This window comes from Seriola dumerili, unplaced genomic scaffold (assembly GCF_002260705.1).
Source record: "Seriola dumerili isolate Sdu_G_001 unplaced genomic scaffold, Sdu_1.0 BDQW01000449.1, whole genome shotgun sequence".
Classification (NCBI taxonomy): domain Eukaryota; kingdom Metazoa; phylum Chordata; class Actinopteri; order Carangiformes; family Carangidae; genus Seriola; species Seriola dumerili.
This window is the reverse complement of record NW_019174704.1, coordinates 3,220,814-3,233,458: the sequence shown is the minus strand read 5'-3', so window position 1 is coordinate 3,233,458 and position 12,645 is coordinate 3,220,814. Positions and strand designations below refer to the sequence as shown.

General features: G+C 42.7%; 1 protein-coding gene across 1 annotated transcript in view; it reads right to left on the bottom strand.

Annotated features, from left to right (window-relative positions):
- LOC111234523 (histone-lysine N-methyltransferase, H3 lysine-36 and H4 lysine-20 specific-like) overlaps nucleotides 1–12,645 on the bottom strand; it is a 31,912-nt gene that overhangs the window by 3,739 nt on the left and 15,528 nt on the right. The window contains exons 12-24 of the mRNA XM_022762669.1: nucleotides 11,205–11,328; nucleotides 9,510–9,710; nucleotides 9,232–9,411; nucleotides 8,713–8,869; nucleotides 7,452–7,657; nucleotides 7,155–7,267; nucleotides 6,554–6,700; nucleotides 6,150–6,272; nucleotides 5,871–5,987; nucleotides 4,676–4,817; nucleotides 4,113–4,219; nucleotides 3,660–3,861; nucleotides 2,025–2,524 (exon numbers count right to left, since the gene is read on the bottom strand). Coding sequence (XP_022618390.1) covers nucleotides 2,025–2,524; nucleotides 3,660–3,861; nucleotides 4,113–4,219; nucleotides 4,676–4,817; nucleotides 5,871–5,987; nucleotides 6,150–6,272; nucleotides 6,554–6,700; nucleotides 7,155–7,267; nucleotides 7,452–7,657; nucleotides 8,713–8,869; nucleotides 9,232–9,411; nucleotides 9,510–9,710; nucleotides 11,205–11,328 — 2,319 coding nt within the window. The remainder of the gene's footprint in view (nucleotides 1–2,024; nucleotides 2,525–3,659; nucleotides 3,862–4,112; nucleotides 4,220–4,675; nucleotides 4,818–5,870; nucleotides 5,988–6,149; nucleotides 6,273–6,553; nucleotides 6,701–7,154; nucleotides 7,268–7,451; nucleotides 7,658–8,712; nucleotides 8,870–9,231; nucleotides 9,412–9,509; nucleotides 9,711–11,204; nucleotides 11,329–12,645) is intronic.

The window sequence follows — 12,645 nt, the reverse complement described above, 5'->3', positions numbered from 1 at the left end:
AGAGGGAGAACTAACACCCCCACTCACGCCCGTTGTCATTTGTGCGTCACAGAATAATATATAAACAGCATACACACTTGAGTCAACTTAGTGCTATCTCTGCATTACGACCACCAGCAACCACGAGGGCAAGACTGAGTTTTCGTTTTACTCTACCAGCTTCTACCGGAGCATCAGTCTGTGCAGTCCAACCTGCCTCAGCCTGACTTATGGAGCTGCTAAATAACCTACTAGCTTCTTTATCTTAGACAGTTTTAGTGTTCCATGATGGCATAAATACTTTCTCTATATCTTTCCCACCCTGACATGAAGCCTGGTCAAACACTGACTCCATGTCAGTTTAGGATCCTTTTTTTTGGCATGAAATGGTCAAGAGAATATTTCTTCCTCATACTGGCTTCTAGCAGCTTCAATCCAAAACTATCACCATCACTGTCATCTGGCACTTTCACATTTTTATAGATGGTCCCATCTTGAACCACCTAATGATCTGAGGCGTGAAGAAGAAGTGGAAACGAAGGGGAGAGCGGTGTTAATGGAAGTGACGACTCCTGCACGTCAGGTCGTCCGTCCTGGAGGGAAGTGGATTCAAGTGGTTGTGGCAGGTGATATAGACAGGAGTGTGCGTCCAGTAAAATAACACAATCACTGAACTAAGTCCACTGACCACACGGACAAGTTTCAGTCCAGCAGAGGCTGGTTATGTTTCATTTGGAACAGTGTTCATGACTGAAAGCACAACCTGACTGAAACTGGTTTATTTACAGACAAATTCATGTTTTTTTTTTCTGATACTTTTGTCACCACAGCCACCATCCAACTGCAGCCATGTAAATGGGGCCAGTGTAATTCCAATGTAACCGGGTTAGAAGTCTGTGACTGTTGGTAATCCTCCTGTCCCAGGATTCATGGGCTGCAGAGTTTAGTCCCCACCCCGACAGGAAGCTAGTCTAGTCTTTTCTTGCATTAAACACCAACACACCAGATACAATAATTGTCTCCAACTACATTTAAGCTTTTGCAGGTCAACTCGCTGACATATATGACACCTGAACTACTACTCAAAGAAATACCAAAACAAATCGGCAGGTGAAATTGGTCGAAATGTGAGAAAACAAGTACATCGGTGTGAAATATGTTTACAAACGCCAAGTTTTATGTTGCAGTTCCAGATTAATTTTTCTCTGTCAGATCTCCCATATGAAGGTGCAGCCAGTTTGTGCAAAGTCACTGTGTCATGAACTGCCTCGACAGCAAGTGTGTACCAAGGTCAGGGAACATGGAGCCATTAATAGGACAAAACTAAATCAATAAATCCTTAAATAATTTGTGCAACTGCCGTGAGTCTACACAGTATTTATTCTGTTTATTTAATGACATCACAATTTATTTATGAACTGATTTTAGTGTTGTCCTAAAAATTTTTCCGTACGTGCACCTGCACACTGGATACAAACAGTGACAGACTGGTCTACTTGTGTAATGCGATCAGTTGATCGCCAAGTGTTTCCCCACTGCAGCGACTGTGATGTCTTGTTGTCTGACTGCTTGTTCTTCCTCCATGTACTGTGCCAGTATAAATAATAATCATCTGTATGTTACTCCTCTTCTTCCTCCTCCTCCTCCTCCTCCTCCTCCTCTACCTCGACCTCCTCCTCCTCCTCCTCTACCTCGACCTCCTCCTCCTCCTCCTCTACCTCGACCTCCTCCTCCTCCTCCTCTACCTCGACCTCCTCCTCCTCCTCCTCTTCCTCTTCCTCCTCCTCCTCCTCATCATCGTCGTCGTCGTCGTCGTCGTCATCGTCGTCGTCGTCGTCGTCGTCATCATCCTCCTCCTCCTCCTCCTCCTCCTCCTCATCCTCTTTGATCTCCAAGTATTCCAGCCTGGCCTCCTCCATCACCGCCTCTCCATCCTCTTCATGAGGATCTGATTTCTCTTCTTTCTCACTCTCTTCCACTAACTCCTCCTCCACTTCTGTCAGAATTTCCTCCTCCTCCTCCTCCTCCTCTTCCTCTTCTAAGACGTCCCTCTCCTCCTCATATGAAGAGATGGGCGAGTAGTGCGGGAGGTCGAACGCCTGCGGGCTGCTGGGAGCATCGGAGCTGCTGGGGGGAGGCGAGGCGGCAGGAGCAGCGACAGGTATGGTGATGGGCACCGGGATGGAAAAAGCAGGAAATGACTCAGAAGCACACACGTCAGCGCCGGCACTGCTGTCCTTGGCCCTCCTGGCAGTCGGGGTCAGATTGGTGGTTGCGTTAGAAGCCGTGGCGGCAGGGATGACGGCCATGCCCAGCCCAGAGGTCAGGGCTCTGGGTTCAGGGGTGTACTCTCGGATCTCCCCCGGTTCCAGCGGTTCAGGGCCGCAGGGGTCGTGTTCACTGCAGGACAGCTTACCGTCCAGCTTGGAGATGAAGAGCAGTCCGTCGCGGTGCTGGCAGCAGTAAGAACTGGGACACATCTCGCAGAAGGACGCCGCATCTTTACCGCATATGTCGCACTGGTGCCACGGACATTCCCATCGACCTACAATACAGAGTTAAAAAGTTACAAACTTTTTGAATAATGAACTTTATTTTCTGTAACACAATTTATGAGTAAAAGGCAACATAAAAGCAAAGCGTCATATCATTAAAAAACAATAAAAAAACAATAAATAAAAGATAACTACAATAAAATAGGATAAAGTTCAATTTAAAGACAAGATCAAATAACTACAAAAGTAACTGTGACAAACAAGTTGACTTTGTTTTAATGTCTGGAGTTTGAATGTATGCAAGTTATCGAGAACTAAATATCAAATTAGCAAATTATTATTATTATATTACTATTTTAGTTATCCTCATTTCTGGAATAGTTTTAGTCAAATATACAAATATGTGCCAAATTTAGTGATGGAAAGTATTTGTATTTAATGCTGCTTTATAGTTTATTTCAGAGGGAAATATTGCACTTTTTAGTACACTACATGTACTTGAAACAAATATGGCTACTGGATACTTCAGGAGGATCAAGGCTTTACATACAAAATATGTTCATAAAATATGATGCATCGTGGCGGATTGAACTAGCCAGCAGCATAAGAAGCAGTTAAAGTGAGCTCCACCTCAACTGGCCACAACAGAAAATCAATAATGCAGTAGAACATGATAGGCGTCATTCTGCTCACTAATGAGTATTTTAAATCCTGACACAATGTCTATGCAGAAAAAAAAAAATATTTTCTTCTTATTGACATGATTTGTTTTTTAATCTACCCATATAGCTTCTACCACACCTGTGCACTCTACAATGGGCTCATCTGACTATCCAACTAAAACCCAGTTCCTCCCTTAACTTACTAAAATGTATTTGTTTTTCGTTTCTTTACTTATCTCCTATATCTAACTGATGTACACATTTTCTCGTTAGCCACTTGTCGTCTCAGTTTAATGTGTCACATTTAACAAAATAAGAGGTGCAAGTGTTTCGCCCTTCTTTCTCTCTGACTGCGAAACATCCCAAAACGCCAAAAACAACTTAATTATTCTTCATCATGTTTCCAAGGAAAACTCCCCCCTGACACACAGGAAATGTCCAGCACCACCGACTGTACCAACATAAACACAAACAAACACCAAAACCACCTGCTGTGTTACAGCGTCCACGCAGAGCCACTGACCTGCAGGCCTCTTGGTGAGGTTGAGGCAGTCGGCGTGGTAAACCTTTGGACATCCGGGTCTCTTACAGGAAACCATCTGTCCTCCGTCTCCGCAGCTGAAACACTCGTCCTCTCTTTCTTTGGTCACCACCACCTTGTTCTTCTTCTTGCCGTGGCCTCTCCTCTTCAGCTTCCGACCCTTGTCTTCAGATGGAGGGTTGTTCTGGTTGCGGGGGGGGTGGGGGGGGGCACAGGTTGATGAATAGCGGTAAAACAAAAACCTTAGTGGTGCTTTCATTGTTGTTCGTAACTAAAGCTAATTTTTATGAGCTGATCTTTCACCCCAACACTCCTTCACCTTCTCCTTCAGCCACCGAGCAAAGAAATCGTCGACACAATTCCACACTTAACTTGTACCTCAATGAATTGTTTAACAAACCGAGTAGCATGTAATTTTACGTCGCCACCCCTCACCTTTGGCCTGACGCCCAGGAAGCCGCTGCAGTTGGGTGCTCCACATTTACAGACTGTCTTCCCGTTCCCTAAACACTCCAGGTTGTAGTTGAAGGTAAGCTCTGTGCCTGAACAGACACACACAAACAACTGAAGGAGGCTGCAACTTCATCTGACTAACTCGTGCTAGCTGAATTCACTACGAGGCTTCAGCAGTCTAATAACAAACCAAAAGACTATTTTAATATTTTAAAATTTCTCAAAAAATAAAAATAAATGTAATATCCACACATACGGTTCCATCATTTACTTGTTTTCTCCATTTAACAGTTTTTTTTTCCTTGTTGCCCAAAGTGGATTTAACATACGGAATAAGGAAGGCTTCAGGGTTTTCACCTGTATCTTGCAGTATCAAGTATCTTACATATCATTTCATGTAGAGAACACATATTTCAAAAGTGGATGCTCAAAATATGACACCAGGAAAAGTGAATGATGTTACTGATCGTTGTTGATTTAAAAAAAACCACCCGATTAAAGTGGTCCTTTTTTTATTTATTTCAGCACTAGATGAAGCGGCGTACCTGCAGCAACGTCGACGAGAGCAAACAGTCCCACCCGGGTGTCTCCGCTCACCGTCCACTTCTGCGTCTCACAGTTCGGCTGACAGCTGTGGTTCATGAAGCGAGCCTCGTTCCCCTTCGGCCCAGCATCGATGATCCGGTCCTAACACACACACACACACACACACACACACACACACACACACACACACACACACACACACACACACACACACACACACACACACACACACACACACACACAGAGACGTTATAATATCTGCACTCTCACTCTGTGCAGCATACAGTACACAGTACATATTCTTAACACAGTTAAGTGGGCTCTACTTTCATGGTGCCTCTATGAACGAGTTTGGTATTTTTCCCTGACCTCGAAATTGACTTTGCTGATCTGTCTGATAATTTAGTGCTTGGTGGCAGTACACGTTGGAGTTCCATTTAAATGAGGCACGGACAACAGAACAGAAGCACATCTGTTTCTAGAGGAAAGTCACTCAGGTGGCAAATTGGCGATTCTGTCATGAAGGACAAACTGCACCACAACTATGGAAGAACGCTTGAATAAGCTATTTTTCTTGGGTATTTTCCTTGCCTTTATTTACAAACAGTAGAAATAACAGGAAACAAAGCGAAGAGAGACGTAACACAGGTTCCAATCCGACTTGAATCAGGGCCTTGAGGGTCATGGTCTGCATACTTGCCCCCAAGCTACGGGAGCTCTGTATATATAAACAATTTAATGAAACACTCTCCAGCCAGTAGATGTGTTAAGATCAGAACCTGAGTGAGGTCCAAATTATAATCAGTCTAATTGGGAAGGGTTTTGTTTTACTTCCACCAGTCTCGCGTTTGTTCAGGTTGAATGGATTTTGGATCGAGTCTAATTATCCTCTACTTCTATCTCTATGTCAGGTGGGATGACAAGAGATCGGGTTTGTTTATGCACGTTGTGTTTAGGTAAGATTTTCCATTATTACCCACTTAAAGATACAAACAGGAAAGCACAGTTATTATTCCATTTTAAATAACAAAAGTCAGACCAGTTTTTTTTTTAGTTTTCTGTTTCAGGCTCAATAACTGATCGAATGGATGAACATTTTTAAAACTACACACTGATAGTACATTCATATCTGAACAAGCATGTATGGTTGTGTATCCATTTATAGCATTAGTACAAACTGCAGTCAGTTTGTACCTTGTCCAGAGTTAACATGTAGAAGTTACAGATGTCGTTCTCCTGCGCGTGTCTGATCCTGGACCTGCACTCCTCCTCGTCGATCACCTCTCCGACGTACTCGCTCACAAACTGACCCTGGGAGAACGACACGGGGGGGAAAGTTCATTATTTAGCCTGATCCAGTTCACTGAACAGCGGCCGCACCACCTCAGGGAACTTCTGCACCGGTTGATGTAGAAGCGCCGGCGTTAATAGCATTAGCATTTGCAGTGCTATTATTCACAGTGTTGTATTTACCTTCTTGATGTCATGGACGCAGCGGAGCCCCCAGCCTCGGGACAGAGTCCTGAAGATCTCCACCTGGCTGTATTGACGCTTGGTGAACGCCTGGTTGAGGCAGCGTTCACCTGCCGGGCAAACCTGCAAGTTCAGAGGGTCATCATCAAAATATATGAGTCATATATGATGCAGGGGTACTTTACACCTGGCTGGATCAAACACACTGCAAGAGAGCAAAGGAAGCCATTTAAGACCACACTGTAATATTTTTATATAAAGAGTGGATCAAATGAAGTCGTAGTAAAAGTTTAATTTAGTCTTGATTTGTGAAAATACTGTCCGCTGTCAACGTGCTTTATAATGTGTTACCATGGAGTTTCTTAAGTATTGTGTGGGTGTGATGGAGGCGTTTCTGTGGGTACCTGTGGGTGGCATTCGTACAGCAGCATGCGGTTGATGCACTCTGAGTCCATCCCGCACGGGCTCTCGTCTGTCGCCTTACAGTTACAGCGCGGGATCTCTGATAGGTCGGCCGTAAAGATCTGAACCTTTCCTATTGGACGATTCACCTGAATGAGTCAGAGAGGTGGAAGCAAACATGAACTCTCCTCTGAACAGCAGACTGAACACATTCACAGCTTGTTACTGAGTCAATATATCAAGTAATCTTTCAGGTCTATCAGACTTGATATTATTTAGTGAAACGTTCCATTATTTTGTTTTAAGAATACTAATGCTCAGTAAAAGAGCCTCATTTTGCTTGCATCAGACAGCAGCTCTCCAGAGGATACTTTCCATTTTAAGTGCAGCAAATTGGCCTGGTTGGACAGATTTCAGTGATTCTTGGAAATGGCGTTATTGGATAAAACCCAGCTATGTATCTCGAAAGCTAAAGTGACGGCTATAATTTAACATCAAATTTTGGAATTCAAGCAGATACGACGGCTTCGCTTTTGAAGAAAACTTTCGCAGTATTCTGGACTGAAGAAAGACAAAGGTGGATCGCAAGTCTCCATCCCTGACCTTAATATGTTTGTACGGAGGGGGCTTCCTGTCGTTCTTCCTGTCCTCTTGAAGCTGCCGAAGCTCCTTCTCTGCCTGCAGCTCTCGAAATCGCACAGCTGCCTCCTCCAGAGCTGAGGAGGAAGATCGACAGCCAGAGAAGTCAAGTCGTCACACAAAGTACAAATTGGAGACAAAACAAATAACATATGAAACACTACATTAAGGGACAAAATTGACTTAAAAAAAAAAAAACAAATGTCGAATTCCACTTTCAGGATCTGTTAAAGAAGCCATTTTGCCGAGCGCACTGGATACCTTTCTTGTAGGTGGCATCGACACCTTTCCCCATCTTTTCTTTGCTGTTGGCGTCCACATCCATATAAGGGAAGACTCTGGCCTGGTAGGTCCACAGGTAGTCGTTGGAGCCAAAGAAATGAACAGGGAACTCGCCGACATCGTGCCTCATCCGCTGGATGTTCTCTGGGATGGTTTTGGGATGGCTGACCTCCGCTGGCCACCACCTTTACAGCGGTGTGGAAAAACACACACAAAAAAAAAGAGAACTGTACAACAATGGTGGACTAAGGTTTTAATGAAAAGTATCTGTTTACAGTAATTATAGGAGTCATCCTGCATCTGTCTCCCCCTGATCTGTGTCTGTTTCAGATTTCTCATTATCTGTTCAGCCCACATCTGTAGGAAAACAGAAAAGGTTGGTTTCATTGGAGCATGATGTTGCTTTATTCTTAAGAAACAATGATAAAAAGTGATTAGTGTTGATTTTGAGTAATGATGAGAAAGGCTTTTGGTATGATGGGATAAAGTAATTTGTTGTTGTAACAAGATGATTTTTCTTGTTAAAATCGAATAATTTGGGATGTAGAACAAGCAACAATCATTTTCATTATTGATTACCATCTATTATTTCTTCAGTTAATCAATGAATCTTGAAATATGAAATGCCTACGTAATGTCTCCAGATGTCTTTGTTTTTACGATCGTAGAAGATTAAACCAGAAAATATTTACTTTTGAGAAACTGGAATCAGTGAAGTTTTATACTTCTTCTTAAAAATAACTGACTAGAGGCTCTGTAAGGCTGTATGTGATGACATCATCACATCAGCATGCTAACATGCTCACGATGACGATTTACCATGTCTTCTTAGCTTAGCATGTTGGCATGCTAACGTTCACTAATTAGAACTAAGCAATTAGCAATTGCCATTAGTTTTGCAGGTAGTTCAGGAATCACTGAACTAAAGCTGCAACTCTTAGTGAATTAGTTGATAGAAAGACAATTAATCAGCAACTATTCTGACACTGAATTAATGTCCTCAAGATTCGATGGTTCCAAAATCTCAAATGTGAATATTTGCTGTTTTTTTTTGGTCTAACATCATAGTAAATTGAATATTTTTGGGTCTTGGATTGTTTGTCAGACAAAACTTTTTAGAAGTTAGTGTCGATAAAAAAAATAAATCCCTAAAACATATCTTATTACACAAGAAAAGAAGTGTGTTACAAAAACAGAAAAACTGAGCCTATATCAATAGTTTCTCCAGCTCGCCCCTCACCTGTATCGCCCAACTTTGACCCAGAGGATGTCCTTGTAGCGAGGTTTCTTCCCAGCTTTGCAGTCGTTGCAGTACCAGCTGCCTTTAGGCATCTCAATGTTCAGACACTCCCGGTGGAAGGCAGCAGGACAGGACTCGCAGCACAGCAGACTTCCCCCTGGAGCGCAGGAGGAACAACAACATTGTTTTCACTGCTGATTGTTGAAGGATGTGTGCTTAGCGTTACCTTAGCGTTTGTTTAAGTCAGTCCTGCCCATCACCACATAACAGACAGACGCAATTAGTGACTAGCTGGTGAAAAATGTTTAGAGGCTAAAGAGACAGATATTATACTCATGAGAAGAGTAAATAAAATATAAATGAGGAAAAGTGAAACTCAGAAAAAAAGTCAGACTATCCTCCCTTCAGGATAGTCTGACTACCCCCTCCCCACCCCCAATAATTTTAGCAAATTTTTACATGATCTGGGGCTTTAATAAATCTGGCCAGGTGCAGCTGAAATTACTCCTAAAGCCGTACCCTCTGTGCAGACGAAGCACCAACTGACGTTGACGTGTTCGTGGTTCTTGACGCCGCGACGGGGGGTGAAGTGGTTGGGACAGATGATGCTGTTGTTGGAGAGGACAACACTGCCCGCTGCCATGCAGAGGTCTGTAGCATGATAGGCCACTGGGCAGCGCACGCACCGTACCAGACGACCTGCAGACAAGACCGAGAGAACAAACGGACAGTCAGGGCCGCGGTCGGAGAAGACGACAAAGGTGGCGTCCGAACGTACCAAAGCGTCCTCTGTTTACCTTTAGAGATGGACACGCTGTTGGGATTGGTGATGAAGCAGGTGAGGCAGACGTGGATGGAGCAGCGGAAGCCTCGGTTCACAGGCGCAGTCGGGGCGAAGCTGGCGATACACTCCCCGTGGTAAAACTTCCCACACACGGGGATCATGCAGCGCCGCACATCCTCACTGCGCTTTTTACATACAAAGCAGGTGTGGATGCCTGGGAGGAAAAACAAACATTATACGAGTAATTTAGTCGTTGTGAGTATAAATTTTTAAACCTTACCAATACATGTTAGCACCATCAGATAAGACTTTACTTTTATATTCTATATTTATATTAGACATCTATTACAACAGAAATACACAGATTTGTTTGGATATTTTTAAAATTTGAAAACCTGTGTCCCCCCAACCTACACTACCAACCTCTATATCTCCATAGAAACAAATATTACAGACAATAATGAACGATAAACTAATCCATCAAAGAGACATAAAACATAAAAAATTGTGTCTGGTGAAAACCTGCAGTAGTAGGTTTCACCATAAATAAGAATAATAATAGGCACACATTGACAGTGGGTTTTATCAGACAGGTACAGTGAGTATACAGCTGATACAGGACACGTTCATAGTCACTATCTACCTTCACCATATTGTAAAATCTGCTGACTACAGTGTTCAAATGTCAGTGAGTCACATGGACCCATAATGCAAGCATTTGTGGACTAGTGTGAGAGATCTTTTTTTTCTCTCTTTTTTTAAATGTATCCAAAAATACAGAAATGATAATCTCACCATAATCTCACCCAACAGTCATTCGTTGGATAACTGTTGATATCGTCCAGAGCTACAGATTGATATATATATGATTGATGACAGATTGAGGTTTGAGGATTGAGATGCGTTTGTGGAAAAGGCTCAGCAGCATCTGTACTGCCTTCGTCACTAGAGAATATTGACAATGTTTTATTCATCCTTTTCATTTATTTGCTGGTTTACTTCCCTCTGGTCAAAAGAACAAGAACTGATTGCAAGTGGTTGTTAACCTTGGCTCTAAAATTACTGGCAACACAAAAATATCCCTAGTACAGCTTCATTACTGACAAGCCCTCAGAAAGGCGTGTAAGATCAAGATCAATGACCCCACACACGTCTTCTATGAATACTTGAACCTGATGCCATCATGCATTTTAGATTACCTGCATATAAAACAAGTAGAAGGTTTTATTGGTTTTATTCCAGAAGCCATTAGACTTGTGAACAGCCACAGTACAACAAATGGTCAGTTTACTCACTTTATTCACGATGTTTCAGTCCTCAGATCTTCATTGGGTAAAGTTATTGTACTATACTAGGCTTGCTTACAATCTGGAGAGCTCAATATGGGTTTTTTTTTTTTTTTTTTTTTACAATTGCATGGGTGCTGGGAGGTGCTGTTGGCACTCTCTGATGGGTCTGCTTTTCCTCTGACATGTTTACTTATGTACAAACCTGACTTTCTGGTTTTCAACAACTTTGTGCCGAGTTTTAAAATGATCAGATGATATTTTACATAATCATAAAATGATGCTTTGGTCCCACTAACACTGCGCCTTGATACTGTAGCCTTTGCTTAATGTATCCATTTATTTAATTTAGATGGATTACTTTTACACTGCAGGGATTAAAGCTTTAACTGTAAAGCTGTAAAGTGTAAACAGAGACGTACCTGATTTGCATTCAGGACAGACGAACTTCCCTTTTGGCGCCTCAGCCAGAGAGATGCAGGGCAGGTGGAAGGCTCCACAGCACTGACCCTCACAGAGCAGCAGCTCCCCCGTCTTTTCACACACCTGAGATAAAAAAACAAACCACATAGCAGACATAGCATAATAAGAGTGATTCGAAGTAGCTGTGAAAGTGTTGCGCACGGGTTCCGTTTCTTGTAATCTGATGGGTTAAGTGTGTTACTATCCCTGGATTTTCACTGGGAATCCACAGGCTGATACAGTTTGTTCTCCGGGTGCAGTAAGCCACTCTGGAACCAAACATCATTTAGCCAAGGCTAACATCCCTGCTGAAGACTGTGACCACAATGACAAAAAGAAAGCAAATGCTGCTGAATTTTCCACTTCCAGCAGGACTCACTTTACCACAAACCTCACTGTCGCGTCCCGTCCTGATATCTAAGTTATGTTTTCTGTTTTCATCATATTTGTTTTTCAATTCTTGTTTTATTTTGGTGTGTGTCTAATCAGATCTGATCCAATTTGGATATTTGTAATCATCATCATGTCATCACAGGACAAATAACTACACAGTTCTGGCTGTCTTTTTTCTTCTCGTTCCTTTCAGGCTTGTTTGTGAACCGTTTTTCTTCTTCTTCTTCGTTTATCCGTGTTTCTTTAACGCTTCCGGGTGTCCCCTGATAACCACGGTAACCCCGTGTTTAATGTCACAACACTATGACCTTTGGGTAATTCCCTCAGGCAAAGTCTGCAGAAATGTGGACTTACGTAAAGTGTGCATAAAGGGCTGTGAGGGTGGACATTGGGATTGGACAATGATGTCTGTGTGCTCCCTGTCACCTGTACCAGTTCGTCTTAATTCTTAGTAGCAAGTGTTCCAGCAGGTGTGTAGTCTGGTGTGTGTATGACCAGTTTCCTGATTTACCTAGCCTTTTGCTTTGTCACGACCTCCTGTGTACCACCCTGCCTCTGACTACTGTTTCTGAGTCTTGCATTTTGAGTCCTCACCTAGTGGTTGTGATACTCACCAGTGGGGGTAAAACCCACTTTGACTTGTTATGAAACCTCACATTATATCGTTTAGAGGTTTAGATGGAGAAGACGTATTTTTTGTGAGTTTAATTAACCACTACAGTTAGAGAACCCCAGAAATGTTAGACATCTGCTGTGCTGCCTGCTGTATACGCTCACACTGTTTACTTTCCTTAAGTGGGGCTGCTGGACCCTAAACAATAGTCTGCAGGAGGTGGGATAGTAGCGCTGCTACAGAGGTAAACACCAGAGATGTAAAGAGCAAAAGGGACATGACAAGGTTCAGTTGAGAGGGATTTAACCTAAACAACATATATTTAACAAGATTTTTATGACATATTTTTCTCTCTTTTATAAGAGATAACAGCAAAAACTTAATGCAAAATCACT